Source organism: Bubalus bubalis, chromosome 5 (assembly GCF_019923935.1).
Source record: "Bubalus bubalis isolate 160015118507 breed Murrah chromosome 5, NDDB_SH_1, whole genome shotgun sequence".
Taxonomy (NCBI): domain Eukaryota; kingdom Metazoa; phylum Chordata; class Mammalia; order Artiodactyla; family Bovidae; genus Bubalus; species Bubalus bubalis.
The window spans coordinates 7,792,102-7,812,845 of record NC_059161.1 but is presented as its reverse complement, the minus strand read 5'-3'; the positions used below and the strand labels follow the sequence as shown (position 1 = coordinate 7,812,845).

Here is a 20,744-nt window from a genome sequence, read left to right as displayed (position 1 = left end):
TTGGGAGACAAATAAAACCTGTAATTCCAAGCTCAGGAGCTCCCATGAATGCCAGTCAATTGCTGTATTTGGACTATCTCATTTTATTACAAAACTTAGGGGATTTGAAGAGAACGATAAGAAAGTGGGTTGTCTTTCTCAAGTTTCTCAGACAACACCTGCTGCCCACCACTGGGCCCCTATTTGCTTTAATTGCTAAGATATAAGATTTTTCCTTTAAGCTTTCATGCAAATTTAAGCTCACAAAAGAGCAGTAGTACAGTCTCATACATTAGATTCAGCAGAGTGAGTGGGTCTCTGGAGCCCTATTTAATCTTTTTCTAAAAGAATAGACAAATTTGGGGTAGTAATTACTCTAAGTTGTGTCAATCCAAAGAATAAAAAGATATATATTTTGCTGTGTGTGGAGGAGAATGGCAGCAAATAGCACCCAAAACCAAATATAATTTCTAGTAGATATACAGAGGAGAAAAATAATCCATAAACTTTGTAAATGCTTTTCTATTTAGTTATCTGAAAAAGCCAGGGCCTTCATCTTTACAAATACACACATATATGTATATACACACACATATATACATATATATATTGTGTGCAGGTGTGTACTGTGTATAAATACCCATACACATACTTCATAATCTTTGAGGACTTGGCAGCTGGGGTGGAGGTAGGGTCCTTCTTAAAATTTTAAAAAATTGTTGATTAAATTTTAGGGCATTCTGGATTTGATCCTTAGACTAGCTAAACCCCTAAGGATATATCCAAGCACACACACACAATTCTGGGCACAGTCTGAAGAAAGACAGATTTAACAAGTAACATCTAGTTAGTTCTTTACTTGCTGAAGGAGAAAGCACCAAGCTGGTCTCATAATGTGTTTGACTAGGCTTTGTTGCAGCTACAAATGAGACTGATAACTCTTGTAATTATTAGGCCAATCCTGGCTGTTAGCGGTGCACTTAGTTGTTTCAAAGCCAAAAAAGTTACAAATGCCTAAATCCAATTTCTCAGTAAAACCTACAGCCCCCCTTCTAATCTCTTTCCATACCTGTTGCTAAAAATACTTTCATGAGATATTTTGCCTTTGATTCACGTTTTAACTTTATAACCTAACTGAGCCACAAAACCCTGGAAAATGCTCATTAATATAGTAAGAGAATGGGTTCTTCGTTAATGCATCTCTGTAACATACATTCTTAAACCCCATTGTCACCTGATACAGCATTTGTTTTGTATCATATAACTCATGTATATGAATGCAGAGAGCTGCCATTTTTTTAAACTAAAAAATATTAGGAGTTCACTGTCTTTTGGATTTCTTTTAAGGCCTTTCAGTACAGCCAAGCTGAAGTAATAATATCTATGCATTTTTTATTATGGTAATAACAAGTTCTAGCTTACAATAATACATAGTACTTAGTTGGGACTAGGAACAATGATATACTACTTTTGAATAACTGGTAAATAGTCTGTTTTGTCTAATTTAACTAGGAATTAGAAAGAGAAAAAAATATTTTTCATATATACAAAACATATTCTATTTAATAAAGTATGTGCATAAAATTATATATTGGGTAAGAGGCAAAATTAAAAAGAAAACAGCTTATAATATTCCTGATAATTAGAGTTCCTAAATATAAAAACAACAAATGCCTTGCCATTTAAAAAAATTAGCACATTATATAACTTTTACATACTTCAGAGGAAATAAAGATCTTGTGACACTGTTCTGAGGAATCTAATCTTTACATTTATAAAAATTGAAGGCCTAATTTTGCAAATACAACTTTCAAGCTGTATGAGCAAATTTAACTTACATGGAAGGCACAGGATGACATCACGTTGAAGAACGTATCTGTAAATTTCATAAAATCTAGTCACAAGTTACTAGAAACATTTTAAGGAATCTCAGAACTGTTTATGCTGTTCTGATTCAAACTTAGAGCTGAAGAGTCTTCATATCACAAATACAAATTGAAGTAAGAGTGAAGAAGAGAGAACTGTTTCTTGTTTGAATGCTACCTGCTTTATGCAGTGTTGGTTAATAAACACTCAGAGCAGATGATTAAAATTTCCTTTAACTTGAATTATTTTCAATTTTCAACAGCTTATTCACTATATATTTTTTTAGTTTGTAAAAAAATGTACTTTCACATTACTACAATTTTAAACAGTCAATCATTGAAAGAGATTTTTAAGTAAAGTCCTGCTCTATTAGCTTCCTACATTGGAATACAAGAATACAGGAAGTGCTTTCAACAGAAAGTTACATGGTTCTACAGTACAACCTGTCTAGAAGACTTGCAAAGGACCAGTGCAGTGACTTGGTCTCTTTGGATCAGGCAAAATCAGAGGCAATTGAAGAAGTGAACTTTTCTTAAAATAATACATAAAAAAATTCCCTTATGAAAATGAATACTTGCTTGCACTTAGATTTAGTGCTACTGAGAAGAACTGAGGCACAACAAAAAGGAAAATAATCTGAAATAAAACAATTCACAATGTGACTGAAAGCCTTCACCATTAGACTTGACTGCTGCAGGATGACTTTCTCATATTAAAGAACGTTACACACACCAGGGACGAGCCAGTTTTGTGGATGATATGTAGGGTGACACTAAGAGAGTGCTGCAACTAAAAATTCTGATTTTCACAATCATTTATAATCGTGACTTTTCATGAAATTACTGGCTCTCTTGCTACAGTAAAATTAACTTCAAACCAAAAGGATGCTCTGAAAGCTCTGGAGGACTGTTAGTTTAACAAAGAGGATGCAAGTTTCTCATTTTCTCAAGCAAGCTCTGCTAGAGACCCATCTTTTCTTTGTTAATGTCAGTATTAGACGTTCGTTCCACAGAATTTAAAGCTTTTGGGGAGAATGTTAAAGATGATTCTTCAAAGAATAGCTCTTCTAACGGTGACTAGGTAACAGTACCGCTGCACTCAGAAATGCTGCTGCCTTGAACTGCAATTGCTCCTTCCTCCTGGTCATCACGACTCCAGCAATGCATGCCATCTACAGACTTGCTGTCCTTTTGACTCTTTCATTTCAGTCCAGTGGTTGAGTTCCTCTTCTCCAGAGCTGTTCAGACCTAAAGAAACCCAGCCTATCATCTCTTTCCTTTTCATGCTGCGTTTGTTATACACTGACAATATGAGTGTCACATCAGAGAGCTGAAATAGGGCCACTTGAAAAACAAACGTTTCCTTGTACACCGGATTTGGCTGCCCTCTGCGGATGGATGTCTTGCATTTGGACATTTCTTGGCCCATGGAATTCAGTAGGGTTAATTTAACATATGTATCTACAGAAAAACAAAACAAAACAAAACATACCACAAATATCATTTGAAACAAACTCAAAATGTCTTTCTTGTAACGCTTGATGAGGTCAAGTATTCATACTTTATAAGGATATGGTGTATACCATGTTTAGTAGAAATCTAGTAATTCCATTTTGATGTAGATGATCATAAAATGTGACAAGTACAGAGAATGCTAAGTAGGCATAAAATCTTTGGGGGGTAATAATATCTTAACCTCACTATTTCTAGAATTTAAAGGTATACCTCATAATCCTTCCCTTACCCTGACCCCCCACCCCCGACCTCCCACTGCCCACCCTGCCCATCCCCGCCCCCATTTAGCTTCACTAAGCAGGACATCAGAGCATTAATAAACACTTAGCAAGCTCAGTTAGCCACAACACTGTAAAGCATTCCACTGTGTTTTCAGAGTGTAAGAATAAACAAACAAATAGAAATGAAGGCAAATGGTAAGGAGGAAAAGAGAAAGACAAGAATGCAAAGATGACATCGAAACAGCTTAGGATGAAATGTCAAAAAAATCTCTGCATGGATGTGGTTTTTAAATACATTTTTAAAGCATTTCAGGCCCAAAATGAAGCCAAATGCACTAAAGACTCAACGTTTAGCAAATCAAGTAAAACTTTCTCCTTGGTTTCATGCAAGAGTACATTTAATGTGCTTTTTGGATGGTTAAAAATAAATACTACAGGATTCCTTTTTGGCACAATTTACTGTGAAGTTTTAAGTATGGTATCTTAACTATTTTCATGAATTATAAAAAAAAAGTTGATATGATGTTTAGTGTACCAAGTGAAATGTAACAGTTCATTGCCTGGTTACTTAGGAGATAAACCCTCATTCCAAACAACTGTGTTTTCAATTTCTTCAGAACTCATGCAAATGATCTTCAGCATGTAGATCCATCATGTGTACTTCATATCAAAATTTCAATTTTATGAAAATTTCAATATTTCTTAATGAAATATATGTTTCTACATGAATCAATATAATGAATAAAAATCAAAACCTTTAATTTTAAAAGTTTTGCTAATTTTATAGATACTCTGAATACCATCATCCATAATCAGAGATAGATTCTAAGTTAGTTTTATTCAAAGTACCACAGATAATAAATGTGCACTTTTTGGAAATCAACATGGTGGACAGCTTCACTGCTGGCAAGTTTTAGGGTATTTTGTTTTTGCATGAAAAGACAACATCCAATTAGCCTCTACAGGAACTCACCTCGGATTATATAAACCTGTCCACCTATCAAGTGTTTTAGACAACAGAACAGTCCATCTGACAACAGGGGGTGGAAAGCAGTAAAAGAAATAATGACCAGATGTCAATTGTTGGGTGAAAGAGGGTCAAAGGTTAGAATTAAAGAGGAAACGCTGTTCACTGGAGTGGAAGAACACAAAACTTTAGCATCTTAATTCAGGTAGAGGGTTGAACAAAGGGGTATGTTGGGTAAATTTCATGGAATGAGAATTTTTAAGGTCACTGCAATCTTAACAAAAATTACACTTTTAAAGTGGGACATCTTTATAATGATATCCTTGTGGTCTAAAGCACATTGAACATAGAATCATGCAAATTATCAGACTATAAAAGACTGAATAAAAGTCATTAAAAGATCATTATAATTATTTTGCTAATTTTTAAAGTTTATCCATGCAATATTTAACATTTCCAACACTTTTATTACTCCCAATGTAATATAAAACTAAGTTATGAAAAATAGAACTACTAAAATTTTTGTTCCTGAATGTTACCATTGTTCTTTTGAGATAAAAACTGGATTAGTCAGTCTATAACACAGTTCAAAGCTTAGAACCCAGGTATATATGAAGGGTCACAATCTTATATACAGTAGACAAACTGATAAAACTGTCTTCTATTTTACTTTATAAATATTTTATTTCATATAATAAAGATTAATGTTAACTTGTATTTACCTCCTAGCTACCTCCCAGCTAATACCAGTAACTGTCCTAATACTGAAGCTCTAAATCTAAAATAATGGAAATTGCTATAACCTATTCTTTAAACCTGAAAGATCTACTCTGTGTTGGGGATGCAAATCTCTCTTGTTTATCATCTACTCCTGCCTCTACTCCCTATCCTTCATTTTACTTCTGATGATTGTTTCTCTGCTTCTATCAGAGTGGCTTCAGCAAGGACAGAAAGACAAACCTATCATCTCATTCTGCTCCTTTCTAGCATTTCAAGTTAAAGATTTGTCAAAAAATTAAACTACTGGCTAAAGTAGGAATGGCAAACTGTTGGCTTGTTACTAAATGTAATCCCAAATAATGTTTTATCTGTTACAGTGTTTCAAAAACACTCAAAGTTTAGCAAATCAAGTAAAACTTTCTCCTGGTTTCAATCAAGAGTACAGTGCTCCCTTGCATTTGTCACAGGTCTTTCCATGATTTTATCTTTCATTTACAAATTCTGCTCATTTAAGTTACTTCCCAGGCCATTTGAGTTTGCTTTCCTAGTGTGGATTAATGAAGATAACCAAGTCACACTTCCAAAGCTGTTTAGTAATTGCATCTTTCCTTCCTCTGAATTTTTCCTTTTCAAAGGAAAAAGGGGACAATAATAATTGCATCCTTTTTATGTGCCTTTATCTGATTTGAGTATCACAATTACCCTGTGAGATACAACCTTAATTTTAAACATAAGGAAACAGACTTAGGTGAGTTAGATCATTCGTCCAAGGGTAGAAATATAAACCTAATTTTGGCCTCTGACTTTTTAATGCAGGGACAGATACACTGTGTGATGTATGTGAGAAGCAAGGCTTCCAGTACTACTGAGGGCATGTTAAATATATTTTTATGACCTTTCACTTTGATTGAAAAAATAATTGTTATACTTAGAAGTAAATTTAACTCAAGGGTGGAAAAAGTTTCCCCTCCTCCAACAATCATTTGCTACGTGCAGTAAAATACTGCTTTCAGCAAGTTTGTGAGAAATCATGAAACAAATTTAAGGGTGCCATTACTGTTCAAGATTTCCTTTCAAATTTTGAGTTTAGGCCATCAACAGCTTTAATTTTACAGAAATATAAAGAAGCTGCTACTTTCCCAGTTCATTTCTACAGATAACAATAAACAGTTTTGGAGGTACACTGTGACAATTTCTCTGTGCTTGACCCACTTCCCACCTCCTGAACTAGAAGAGAGATGAGAGAGAAGAGAGAGAAGCTGATGGATAGGGTAGAGGGATCTATACCATCTAGCTTTCCTTTCCTAGCATCCAGTATAAACATCAAACTATTCCTTATTTGTTTTGTCCTGGTAAAAAAGCAAAGCATATTTCATTTAAGATAAGACTCTGCTGGCAGTACTGATTTATAATTTTCAAGGAGGAAAAATGTAAAGAAACATTTTTTTTCCTTAAAATTGTTAACGCAGACAATAAGGAAAAATACAGAAGGATACACATTAGTTCATAGTACTGCATGCAGACAGAAAACACATTCATCTTCAGTTAACAATATATTCCTCATCATATTTGTGGAATATTATTACCTTAAAAAAAGACTCATAACTTTTTCTGGTATTAGAAGATAATGGCTATGATAGGGCTGATTTATTCTGAAGATGCTGAAAAATGTAAAGTCGTGTCGGCTTACAATTAATATTTTGATTTTCAAACCTTTCTACTTCCCAAATGACTAGAAATAGAAAACATGAAATAGATTAGCTGATGATTACACCATTATTGATTGGCTAGGACTAAATGATAGGATTGAAGCCCTAACACTTAGAATCCCGTAAGTACGGAAAACATTAGAATTAAGAAAAGTTTACACTCACTGGGTGGCCTGTTTGCTGCCAAGTTTTTGAAGTGGCTGCCTTTTATCACTTCTGCGGATAGCCTTCCAGTGGTGGCATTGTAGAGCAGACCGATGAGAATTTCTGGGACTGAGCCGTGTTCGAGAGACTGGCAGGAGGACATGCTCCCACTGCAGGACATCTCTGACACACTCATCTGGGAGTCACAGCCCTGCCGTAAAAAACGAGAGCTTTATAGTATTTTGTAAAAACAGATATATTAATAGATACGTTGGTAATGCCCTGTTGGAATGAGGTAGGTAAATCATGATAAAGACAAGAGTTGCAAGCAAAATTCCCAAAATACTAGACGAGAAATGTTATAAGCATATTTTGGTTTCTGGATCTCATTTGATCATATGACAGTCAAAGGAATAACAGGAGATGAGGTTTCATAAATTCTTGCATGTTTGTATATAAATGAGAAGAGAGAAATTTCTTAAACTCATAGCTGTTAATGAACTCTTTCCTGAATGCAAAAAATTGTTTGAAGATTTACTGACCTTAAAGACTGACACAGATTTAGACTCAATTATATTAAATGTAAATGTCTTAATTGTGCCTTTAAAGACACAGATTGGCAGACTTTGATTAAATAAGCAAAAAATCTGCTATTTATAAACTGATATGTAAAACACTGACATACAGAAAGTTGAAAAAAAAAAAGGGTGGGAAAATATTTGCCATGCAAATAATAACTAAAAGAAATTTGGTGTAGCTACATTAGTATCAGCCAAGGTTAGCTTCAAGGCAGTAATCATTTCTAGAGATAAAGAGGTACAATGAATAATGATAATGCTTCAAATTTACCAGAAAGATAAAGTAATTCCAAATTTTCATGCATGGACTCAAAAGCAAAGATTTAGAAAGCAAAAACTGCCAGAACTAGAAAGGAAACAGGCAAATCTACAACCAGTGGGATAGATACTTCAGCATATTTCTTTCAGTAACTGACCAAATAAGGAGGCAAATAAATACAGTAACGGTGTAGAAGATTTGAATATCATGATAAGTAAAACTGACCTCGTGGTAGAACATCATACGCTACAACTACAGAATATACATTTTCTCAAGCACGTAGTGGATATTTTTTCCGTTTTTTCACAGTAGACTTTTACAAAAATATGTATTAAAAAAGCAAACAAATTTCAAATGATGGAAATAATTCAGAATCTTAAAAATATCAGCTATAAATGCAAACTGTCTTCTAGTGAAGAAAGAACTCCTATAAATTTGGAAATTAAGGATATAATTATAAATAACCCATGAGTACCTAAACGATAATGAAAATCAGAGATCAGATCAGTTACTCAGTCGTGTCCGACTCTTTGTGACCCCATGAATCGCAGCATGCCAGGCCTCCCTGTCCATCACCAACTCCCGGAGTTCACTCAGACTCACGTCCATCAAGTCAGTGATGCCATCCAGCCATCTCATCCTCTGTCGTCCCCTTCTCCTCCTGCCCCCAATCCCTCCCAGCATCAGAGTCTTTTCCAATGAGTCAACTCTTTGCATGAGGTGGCCAAAGTACTGGAGTTTCAGCTTTAGCATCATTCCTTCCAAAGAAATCCCAGAGCTGATCTCCTTCAGAATGGACTGGTTGGATCTCCAAGAGTCTTCTCCAACACCACAGTTCAAAAGCATCAATTCTTCGGCGCTCAGCCTTCTTCACAGTCCAACTCTCACATCCATACATGACCACAGGAAAAACCATAGCCTTGACTAGACGGACCTTTGTTGGCAAAGTAATGTCTCTGCTTTTGAATATGCTATCTAGGTTGGTCATAACTTTCCTTCCAAGGAGTAAGCGTCTTTTAATTTCATGGCTGCAGTCACCATCTGCAGTGATTTTGGAGCCCAGAAAAATAAAGGCTGTATATTGTCACCCTGTTTATTTAACTTATATGCAGAGTACATCATGAGAAATGCTGGACTGGAAGAAACACAAGCTGGAATCAAGATTGCCGGGAGAAATATCAATAACCTCAGATATGCAGATGACACCACCCTTATGGCAGAAAGTGAAGAGGAATTCAAAAGCCTCTTGATGAAAGTGAAAATGGAGAGTGAAAAAGTTGGCTTAAAGCTCAACATTCAGAAAACGAAGATCATGGCATCCGGTCCCACCACTTCATGGGAAATAGATGGGGAAACAGTGTCAGATAATGAAAATAAGTTACTTGAAAAGATTAACAAAAATAGATAAATGTTAGACAGTCCAATTAAGAAAATAAGAGAAAAGGCACAAATAAAAAGATATCAGTAATGAAACGAGACACTACTATATATTCTATAGGCCATGAAGAGAATTTTAAAAGATGAGTAAAAACAGCTTTATTTCAACAAATTTGAAATTCTGATGTAATAGACATATTCTTGGAATAGTACAACTAACCAAAATAGACACAAGAAGAAATACAAAATCTGAACAGTCTTAGTGAAGAAACTGAATTAGTAATTAAACAAATTTCCAAAACAAACAGAAAATAAAAAACTTTAGTCGGATGGCTTAAACAGTGATTTCTAATTAATAATACTAGTCTTATGCAGGGTTTCCCTGATAGCTCAGTTGGTAAAGAATCTGCCTGCAGTGCAGGAGACCTCGGTCCAATTCCTGGGTTGGGAAGAGCTGCTGGAGAAGGGATAGGCTACCCACTCCAGTATTCTTGGGCTTCCCTTGTGGCCCAGTTGGTAAAGAAGTCTTATGCAAACTCTTTCAGATAGAAGGAAAAGAGGAAACACTCCCCCGTTTCCCTGAGAAAGCAGAAAAACCTCGGGACTTCCCTGGCGGTCCTGTGGTCAAGACCCGTGGTTAAGACCCACTGAACAGGGCACAGGTTCCATCTGTGGTTGGAGAACGAAGATCCCACATACCACGTGGTGTGGCCGAACAAAAAGAGCCAAACCTTAAGATCAGAACCTGACAGGGCATTATTAAAAAATCACAGAATTGCCTCATTCATAAACTTAGATTCAACACTAAATAAACATTGAGCAAAGCAAACTGAGCAACAGATAACATCATACTTAGTAAAAATGTTCAGTGTTTGCCCTTTGAAATTGGGGACGTGACAATAATGCCAACTATTACCACTGGCAGTCAGTGCTGCACTGGAGATTCCAGCTGGAGAAGGTCCTAGCCTTATGAAAGGCAATAAAATGAAATAAAAGGTACAGTGACTTGGAATGTCCTTATGTGCATTCTCTACAGTTACACCACCATGAAATCGAAAAAGTCTGCAGATGTATCACAGTTGCAAAGGTAAAATTTATGAATCCATATATTGCTATATACCAGCAACAAATTTGAAAATAAAACTTATTTTGAAACGGCATTTATTAGAGGATAAAATATAAAATATCTAGGAATAAATGTACAAATGATATGCAAGGACTCTATACAGAAAAACATGAATATTATTGAGAGAAATTTAAAAGTGCTGCGTATACTATGTTAATGAATTTTAAGGTTCAATTTTGCAATATTCTCTCCAAATTGATTAAATGTAATCATAATTAAGACCTTAAGAGGCTTTTTGTGTGGAACTTGACAAACTAATTCTAAAATGTATGCAGTATATAGGTACAATGGAATAGCATTTAGTCTTAAGAAGGAACTCTTGCCATCTGTGACAACATGGATGAGCCTGGAGGCCATTATGCTAAGTGAAATAAGTCAGTCACAGACAAATACTGTGGTTTCCCTTATGTGAGATATCTAAGATAGTCACAGAGCAGAGAGTAGAATGGGGGCTGCCAGCGGCTGGCAGAGGGGGAAATGGAGAGTTGTTGTTCAGTGGGTATAAAGTTTCAGCTATGCACAATGAGTGAGTTCTAGAGATCTGCTGTACAATAATCAATCAATCTACAGTTAACAATACTGTACTGTACACTTTGGCTCAGAGGTTAAAGCATCTGCCCGCAATGCGGGAGATCACGGTTCAATCCCTGGGTCGGGAAGATCCCCTGGAGAAGGAAATGGCAACCCACTCCAGTATTCTTGCCTGGAGAATCCCATGGACGGAGGAGCCTGGTAGGCTACAGTCCACGGGGTCGCAAAGAATCGGACACAACTAAGCGACTTCACATACATACATACATAGATATCACATTAAATGTTCTTACCACAATAAATACAATATAAGATAGGGCGCTCCGCTCTACTGAGTATCAAAGTTTATAATAAAGTTACATTATTTAAGACAATGTGATAAAACAATGCATAAAAGATTATTAAATAGAAAGCCCACTAATTAATCTACACATAGTAGATGCAATTTACAACAAAGGTAGAACTATAAAGCAGTGGGGAAAGGATAGTCTTTTTAATAAATAGTGATAGAACAACCAGTTATTGACACAGAAATAAAATTAACCCTACCTCAAAATATACCAAAAAACCCCAACTGTAGATCTAAATATAAAAGGTAAAATGATATACCTATACATTAAAATAAGAGACTATATTCACCATCTCAGGGTAGGGGAAGACTTCCTTAAAGAGGACAGAAAAGCATTAATCATAAATTAAAGTTTAGTGAATCTAGCAACATTAAAATTAAGAATTCCTGAGCTTCAACCAAGACTTTTAGGATAGCAGAAAGGCAAAATCATCAGGTAGGAGCAGAGGTCTGAAATATATATAGTTCACAATTAGCTCAAATTCCAAATATACTAGCTCAAATACCTATAGCTCTGTAAGAAAAAGACAATATAAAAACACCTGACAGATACTTGAACCAGCACTTTCATAAAACAATAATCAATAAAAATCTGAACTGATGTTCAACTTCATTAATAATCAAGGAAAAGGAAATTAAAACCATGAGGTAACACTATGTAACAAATAGAAGGGCTGAAACAATACTGTGGTTAGGACAAAGAGTGATGGGAGGCCTCATTTTCCAATGGTTATAATGTAAAGCGATGCTTTCTCAAAATGTTAAAAATGCACAAACCATAATATCTGTCAATTCCATATACTTATCTCCATCAGGAATATGTGTAATGCTTGCCAAGATACATATGAAAGAATGTCCTTAGCAGCATTATTTATAATGGCCCCGAAGAGTGGAACAGATAAACAATTTGTGGTGAGTTCATAAAATACAGCAACTATACCGCACATACAGTATATACACTACACAGCAATGAAACTAATTATAACTACATTTACAAACATGATTTTGAGTGAAAAATGCTGAACCTAAAAGGATACTTAGCTATATGGTTCCATTTATTTAAATTTCGCCAACAAAAGCCCAAAACGAAAACCAAAGCAAGACCAGGATAATACTAAACTTAAGTATTTCAGATGCATGATGCATGAATAGATGGTAAAATGATAACGACGGTAAAAAAGTTATTAACTTAAAAGTCAAAATTGTGGTTAACCCCAGGGGTGGGGAGAGAAGAAATAGTGACTGGAAAGGACAGGGGGTTTCTGGGGGGTACAGGCAGTATCTTATTTCCTGACCTGGACGGTAGGTACATGGGTTGTACATTTCTGTCTTTTGCAATTTCTACCGTGTGTTTGTGTGCGTGCATACTGAGTTGCGTCAGTCGTGTCTGACTCTGCAGCCCGATGGATTGCAGCCTGCCAGGCTCCTCTGTCCATGGAACTCTCCAGGCAAGAATACAGGAGTGGGTTGCCATTTCCTCCTCCAGGGGACCTTTTGGATCCAGGGATCAAACCCGCATATCTTTCTGTCTCCTACATTGGCAGGTGGGTTCTTTATCACTAGCGCCACCTGGGAAGCCCTCTATGCGTTTGGTTTCGCAAGAAAAAAGGTTTAATGAAAGAATTACATGACACAAGGATATAACATTTATAATGATAAAAACTGTATAAAAATATGATAAAAATATTTAGGATAAAATAATGATAAAAATATTTAGGGCTTTCTTTGGACATTCCTAAAGGGATTCACTGCATGAGTTAAAAGACAAACTAAAGAGCCTCTTGATGAAAGTGAAAGAGGAGAGTAAAAAAGTTAGCTTAAAGCTCAACATTCAGAAAATTAAGATCATGGCATCTGGTCCCATCACTTCATGGCAAATAGATGGGGAAACAGTGGAAAGAGTGTCAGACTTTATTTTCCTGGGCTCCAAAATCACTGCAGATGGTGATTGCAGCCATGAAATTAAAAGACGCTTGCTTCTTGGAAGAAAAGTTATGACCAACCTAGACAGCATATTAAAAAGCAGAGACATTACTTTACCAACAAAGGTCCATCTGGTCAAAGCTATGGTTTTTCCAGTAGTCATGTATGGATGTGAGAGTTGGACTATAAAGAAAGCTGAGCGCTGAAGAATTGATGCTTTTGAACTGTGGTGTTGGAGAAGACTCTTACGAGAGTCCCTTGGACTGCAAGGAGATCCAACCAGTCCATCCTAAAGGAAATCAGTCCTAAATATTCATTGGAAGGACTGATGCTGAAGCTGAAACTCCAACATTTTGGCCACCTGATGCGAAGAGCTGACTCATTTGAAAAGACCCTGATGCTGTGAAAGATTGAAGGCGGGAGGAAAAGGGGATGACAGAGGATGAGATGGTTGGATGGCATCACCAATTCAATGGACATGAGTTTGAGTAAACCCCAGGAGTTGGTGATGGACAGGGAGGCCTGGCGTGCAGCAGTCCATGGGGTTGCAAAGAGTTGGACATGACTGAGCAACTGAACTGAACTAAACTGATAATACTATTATTCTACAACAAATTTTTAGATTTAAAAATTATAGATTTAGATGTTTAGATTTTAAAAATCTAAATATGTCTTACACAAGTCTTCAAGTTTGAATTTAGGTTGGCTTATACAAGTAATCAAGAAGAATTAATACTTACTTGGGGATTGTATAAACTCACTGGACTAATATTGAGAGGGATAAAAGTCTCCTATTGTCAAATCTAACTCTAAACCACAGAGGAGAAAGCCAAAAAAAAGATGCATCTTATGTTCCTAAATCATGGGTACACAAAACACATAGTTTGGTATGTTTTCATGACAGTTGGAGTAGAAAACATAATTTTAGTAAGTTTCAATTAGGATATATCATCACTTATGAAAATAGTGTCAGAAACATGCTCAAGCACATTTGGTGCGTTTGCTACATTAGGCTATTATACTCGGAGCATCTGTTAGAATATTGTGAAATGCATTTTTCATAGTATAGTATTTTTCATGTTAACCTACTGTCAGATAATAAGATATGGAGCTAATGTTTTCTTATCCACCCATTAAGGTCATTAAGGGATGTCCCAGAAAAGTCTTGGGAAAGGTCTTTCTTGCTCCTAAGAAAAACAGCTAACTTATCTCCCCATGTACTGCTGCAAAAATGTCCTTGTCTCCAAGCCCAACAAAAAAAGAAAGAGTGGTAAGATCCTCGGTGATCACATTTTATTTCAGTAAGCCCTGCTGAAATATAGTTAGTGTTTAACAGAAAAAAGACTATTTTCTGAGTAGTTCATTCTGAATTTATACCTTAAAAAAAGTGCAAATCTCATGCTCTTTTCCACTGCCATTGGTGAAACTGCCTTTCCAGGGTTGACATAAGTGTGGCAGTGCATGGAGACCACTGAGTACAATGAAAGCAGCAGAGAGTAACAATGTAAATAGAGTAACTGGAGTAAAGACAAATTAAATACAGATACTCTATACTCAAGTGGCATCTTTCCTTCGACGATTCCTCAGGGCAAGTTGCTCCATTCAGCGTGCATTCAGGAATCTCTCCCTACTCTCGCTGCAGACTCCGTCATTAATTTATCACTAGGGCTTGCCTTGGTGGCGGTAACTGCAGGTCATTAACCCAAAGTCAAACAAATCCCAATCATAATTGGGTCTACTTAAAGGAATTGTCCCACAGGCTCCCTAAAGTGAAAGTATAACTTCTTCCCATATAACATAATACTTCATTTCTTTTTCAGACTTCTTTTCTTTCCTCTTGAGTCCTCTGCCCTAGGGTGAAGGATGATAAGCAATTCTGTAGGAAAAAAATGGTTTAATTTCTCTGAGAAATAAACCAACTCTATATAATGTTTACCATAAGCAGAATTAGTGCTTATGATAGCCATTACATGTCCTTATGCTAATAGATTAAAAACATGTAGGAACTTGTAAATATAGAGAGAAAAGCATAAGATTAAAAAATATAATACAACAGAACTATTAGGTAAATGTGCTGAGTTTTTTATTAATACTAAACTGACTTCACCTTACTTGTAACCACTTCTACTCAGTATTTTTAAGGTAAAACTGCTGAACTCTATAGTGGTAATTACGATGAATTTGAATATTTCACGTTGAATTTATTTTCCCTGTGCCTCGAAGATATTTTCTGGTTTTTAAGGTAATTTGCACAGCATGAAATGCTTCCATTACACTTTCCTAAAAATGGGGCAATGGGGGCACAGAGGGTGCTGAAGTGTGACCAGAGGACAGTCTCCTGCTGGAACACTTAGGGCCCTTCCCAGCCCCAGGGCACGAGCACCAGTCAGACAAGGTAAGGAGGAGATGCGGTGGTGGTTTAGTCGCTCAATCGTGTCTGACTCTTGCAACCCTCTGGACTGTAGCCCGCCAGGCTTCTCTGCCCTTGGGATTCTCCAGGCAAGAATGCAGGAGTAGGTTACCATTTCCTCCTCCAGGATCTTCCTGACTCAGGGATCGAACCTGCACCTCCTGCACTGCAGGTGGATTCTTCACTGACTGAGCCACCAGGGAAGCCCACCACGGGCAATTTCAGGAAGGAGGAAGCAAGAACAGCATAACTGCTCCACATCTGACCCCTCTTCCACTTCCACTCCCTCCCCAATCCAGTGTAAAGGAGAGTCATCCTGTATTTTGGTAGGGGTAAAAATACCCATTGACTCTAAAGGATAACCTAACTGGAGTAAGCAAGGGATGGGATTTCAGAGTGGTATTGGAATCAGGATACTTCCGGTTGCAAGTCACAGACAATGGCTACTGGCAGGGGAAGAAGTGGCCTTCCCAGACAGGGTCTGCCCCCAAAGCAACAGGTTACAGAGGCCACCAAGAGCTCCCTACCAAAAACACAGGAGGGACAGAGACAAAAAATCATCCAAAAGGGAGGACCAAGAGAGCTGGAAGGTAGCAGCAAGCCCTCCCCCTGTCTGTGTGGGGCCCTTGCACTGAACGAGGAAGGAGACTCATTTCAGCCTGCAGAACTCCAGTCTGTCTCCCTCCCTGCAGGGGAGCCTGGTGCTGAGAAGCTTCTGGCACTTACCATCAAACTACCAACTTTCACGAGCTGAACACACACAAGGGAATTTACGGCTTTTGTAATACAACAGTTAACACAAGGGCAGCTTCAGATGCTCATGGGTCCAGGCTTCAACCCGTGTCACTAGGAAAAGAGTTCTCTCCCATTCTTTGGGTTTGTTTCCCAAATTTGGCTTTATTTGCAGGTAGACTCTTTGCTCCAAGCTGCCAGATAGTTTTCAGCAGCTATCCTGATTGCTCCAACCAGACTGAAGTCACTTCATCCAAAGTATAGGGGCAGGTTGGTCTCCCAAGCGAAATCTGGATACTGTGGCCACAGGAAGACATGGAAGCCAGGCAGAAAAAGCAGATGTCTACTACAGAGCCTGTTCAATTGAGCTGTTTGCCCTGCATTTTTCCCCGTGACCTTCAGTGAGGAATATCACCCCTGCTACTGAGGAGCTGGTGACGCTGCGGCCATTGCAGCAACCGTGACTACTTCCCTCTGTCTCTTTGCTCGGTTTGTTCTGAGGTCATTAGCTTTGCAAGAGCCAAAGAAAAGGAAACGATGGTTCAGAGAAAGGGAATGTTGCTACACTCACGGAGCAGAGCTCTGATATTCAGGTTGGCTAATGAAGAGTGGGGGGAAAAGGGCGAAATTCTCACTTTCTCTTTCATACAGAAAGTTTTTTCATATTAACACTGAAGATGCACCGATAAGGTTTAAGATACAACAAAAATTAATTGTAAAACAAATAAAAACAAGATCTTTTCTAGTACCAATACTTGAATACAGCAGCCTGTGGAAATGGTCATAAAAACTCCTGCTTTTATCTAAATTTCTATACGTATATGTAGGTATGTATAAATATATGCACATATTCTTTTTTTGCTACATTCAATATGAACATATTTAATCTGGCATTTCTGCATACATGCTTGTGAAAGCTTGGTTTGAGCTTGTGAGATTGGTTTAGAAATTTACAAAATGTTTCCCATGCTCTCGAACAATTCCTATGCTACATAAACTATTTCAGAGTATACAAAAGAAAAGTACCCTTCTCTTTTGAGATGTATAACTTTGACACTAACTAGATAAGAATATAAAACTATAAACAAATCTCACTTATAAGCATATATGCAGAAACCCCAAGCTAAATGCTGTATTAAATTGAATTCAACAACAAAAACTATGTATATATATTTCATCAGATAGGTATTATTCTAAGAGAGTTATGTGTTCATTGAAGATGCCTTTGAAACTCAACCATCTTTTTTTTCTTTTATGAGAATCTGTTTAGATTGCTGATTGAAATTTCTTAATGGTAATAAGTCATCTCAAGTTTTCTACTACTCCTGAATGACTTTTAAGAAATTCATATTTTCAAAAAAATTGCCCACTTCATCTATTTTTCAAACTTGTTTTTCTAGAATTATTCTCTTTATGATCCTGAAATTCCCACTGAATTGATGAGTGTGTCCCCCTTTTCACTTAGCATAATGTTTTTCTTTCCTGATCAGTATCTCCAGAGGTTTATCTAACTTATTAGCAATTAAAAAAACCCAGCTTTTGTTTTTCCTAAACCTCTTTACTCTTTTTCTTTCATTAATTTCTCCTCATTTTCCTTTTCTAACTTCCTGTGTTGAAGAATATTTAACTCATCAATTTCCATTCTTACAAATATATTTAAGACTATACATTTCTCTGTAATATCATTATATCTGTAGGGCATACATTTAATTCTGTTCTCATTTTGTCTGGTTCTAAAAATTTCTAATTTCCATTATGCTTTCTTGTCTGACCCAGAGTTAAAGAGTTTCTTGTTTATCTACACATGGATTTGAGGGATGGCAGGCATGAGGTCTTCCTCTTTCACCTCTCTTCCTATTACTCTACTCCTCAATCATGGACTTCTAGCTAAATGGGCCTTCTTGCTCTTCCCTGAAAACACCACACACTGGGCTCTCAGGATGGGCTGTTCTATCTGCTCGCAATGTTCTTTCTCCAGATATGCAAATGACTAACTCTAGTTCTTCTAAGTCTTTGCCCAGAAGTTGTATTGTCTATCGTGACCTTTTGTTTAAATCACAACTCCTTTCCAACTAGCACTCTTGACCCTGCCCACCCTTTTTTTCACATACTGTATACTTTTATATTTACTGTATCCCAAGTCTTCCCTTTCCACTAATGAATTAAATTCCATGCAGGTAAAATTTATGTCTACTTTTCATTAATGTACTCAGTACACAAAACAACCAGGATGGTGTCTGGCATATAATGCATGTGTGTGTCAGAGATATTTGTTGAAGGGAATTCTAATTTCAATCCAATGTGGTCAAAGAATGAAGTTTATATATTAATTCCTTGTTATTTGTGGAGAATTCCTTTGTGGCCTGACATATGTATGGTTGACATTTGTAACTACTCTACACATGCTTACATTTATTAAGTAGAGGTCCCATACATATACATCAAATTAAACTTGTTACACATTAAATCAAATCAGACCTTCCATATCTTTGCTAGTATTTTTCTGCTTGCTCTGTCTCTGCTTATTTAGATTTTCTACACACTTAATCTCTCAGCTTACAGTTACTTCTATCTTCTTTCCTCCTTTTGAATTCAATGTTCTTGAATTCAAAGTACAAGTACATGCTTGAGTAATTATCCCAGGAATGAACTATGAGTGCTAAGCTCTCTTGGTCTTTGCTTGAAAACACTGGAATTTGCCCCCTTCCTTAGCAATAATTTACGTGGCTATAAGATTCTAAGTTGGTAGTTTAGTTGCTTTGGCTCCATACAGATATTGTACCAGTGCTGTTTAGGGTTTAGGGCTGTTGAGAAGCCTTTTGCTAGACAAACAGTTGTTCCCTTCCCTTTCCTCTGTGCTTATTTTTATTATTTTGTCTTCAGTGTTCCCCCTATCACTGGAACCTTTGTAGATGTGGTTTCATTTATGATAATCTTGCTTATTAGCACCTGCACTTTTTCAATTTGATGATCTATGTTTTTCAAATGTTTCCTCTTACTATTTCTAGTCTCTCATTCTGGAGTTTTTAAAAGAAAATATATTTTAATATTCTCATTCTACTCTTCATTCTACTTACCATGCTATTCATATTTTTCATTGATTCTATTTTTAATGACTCTATCCTTCATTCCAGAAGTTCCATATGGTCATTATTTAAATCTGCCTCTTTTCCCATATTGTCTTGTTCTTTCCTGGTGGTTTCTGTTACGTCTTTTAGTTCTTTGTTCATTTAAAGCATATTTATTTTATAATCTCTTCCATAATGTCATATTAAATTGAAAGGACTGTTGCTGAAGCTGAAGCTCCAATACTGTGGCCACCTGATGCATGGAGCCAATTCCTAGGAAAAGACACTGATGCTAGGAAAGATTGAAGGCAGGAAGATAAGGGGGTGGCGGAGAATGCGATGGTTAGATAGCATCACTGACTCAATGGACATGAATTTAAGCAGACTCCAGGAGATAGTGGAGGACAGAGGAGCCTGGTGTGCCACAGTCCATGGGGTTGCAAAGAGTCATACATGACTTAATCACTGAACAAAAACAACAATAGAAACAACAGTGTCCTATTAATGTATGTCCTAGAGATGCCAACGTATCTATTTTGGGGGCCTGCTATCATCATGGTGGGTTACTTCTTTCTGCCTATACTCCTTTCTAATATAAGTTCATCTTTAAGAGGGATTGTTTTTCTTTGTTGGGAATTCTGTATTACTTAGGTTTGGCTACCTGAATAAAATAAGATGTTATTTAAGGAAAGAACCAAGAAGTAGTAGGGAACGAGATACTGGTAGAAAACCAACAGTAGCCGTTACACCCCCATATCCAACATTTATATTCTCAGCTTATTTAATAATTTTTGGAAATACTCATATTCATCTTACAATCTTGACTTAATTTATCTGTGACCAGACTTCAGGCTACTTGCAAAAAAGTAATTAACAGAGCAAATATTGCTTTCTTTATCTTACTGAAGGAAACTTAATAGAATAGAAACAAAACATTTTGGAAGTCAGCAGTATAAGAATTTATTGAATGTTTGTTCTGCACATAGCACTGTTCTGGGGGAGAGATGAACTAATCCTAAACCAGACTATGATAAAATATCTTGAGACGTTTATGGGAGAATACAGGTAGATCTGATCAACTCTGGAATATCAGAAACTATATTCCCAAGAACGGATTTTGAAGTAGGCCCTAACAGGATTTCAACAGGCACAGGGAAGGGCATTTCAGACAGCAAACTGAGCTAAGGCCCAAATGTGGATAGTACATTTGGTAAAAAAAAAAAAAAAAAAAAAAAAAAAATTGATCTGGTCTATCTGGTGTATATGAGGAG

The 20,744-nt window shown here is 36.7% G+C and overlaps 1 protein-coding gene across 4 annotated transcripts in view; it reads right to left on the bottom strand.

Annotated features, from left to right (window-relative positions):
• Positions 1-2,162: 2,162 nt before the first annotated feature.
• Positions 2,163-20,744, bottom strand: part of SYT14 (synaptotagmin 14) — a 198,704-nt gene continuing 180,122 nt past the window's right edge. For all 4 annotated transcript variants that reach the window (XM_025285400.3, XM_044942662.2, XM_044942663.2 and 1 more), the window contains 2 exons: positions 7,142-7,331; positions 2,163-3,305 (listed from right to left, as the gene is read on the bottom strand). In XM_025285400.3, coding sequence (XP_025141185.3) covers positions 2,992-3,305; positions 7,142-7,331 — 504 coding nt within the window. In that variant the 3' untranslated portion in view covers positions 2,163-2,991. The remainder of the gene's footprint in view (positions 3,306-7,141; positions 7,332-20,744) is intronic.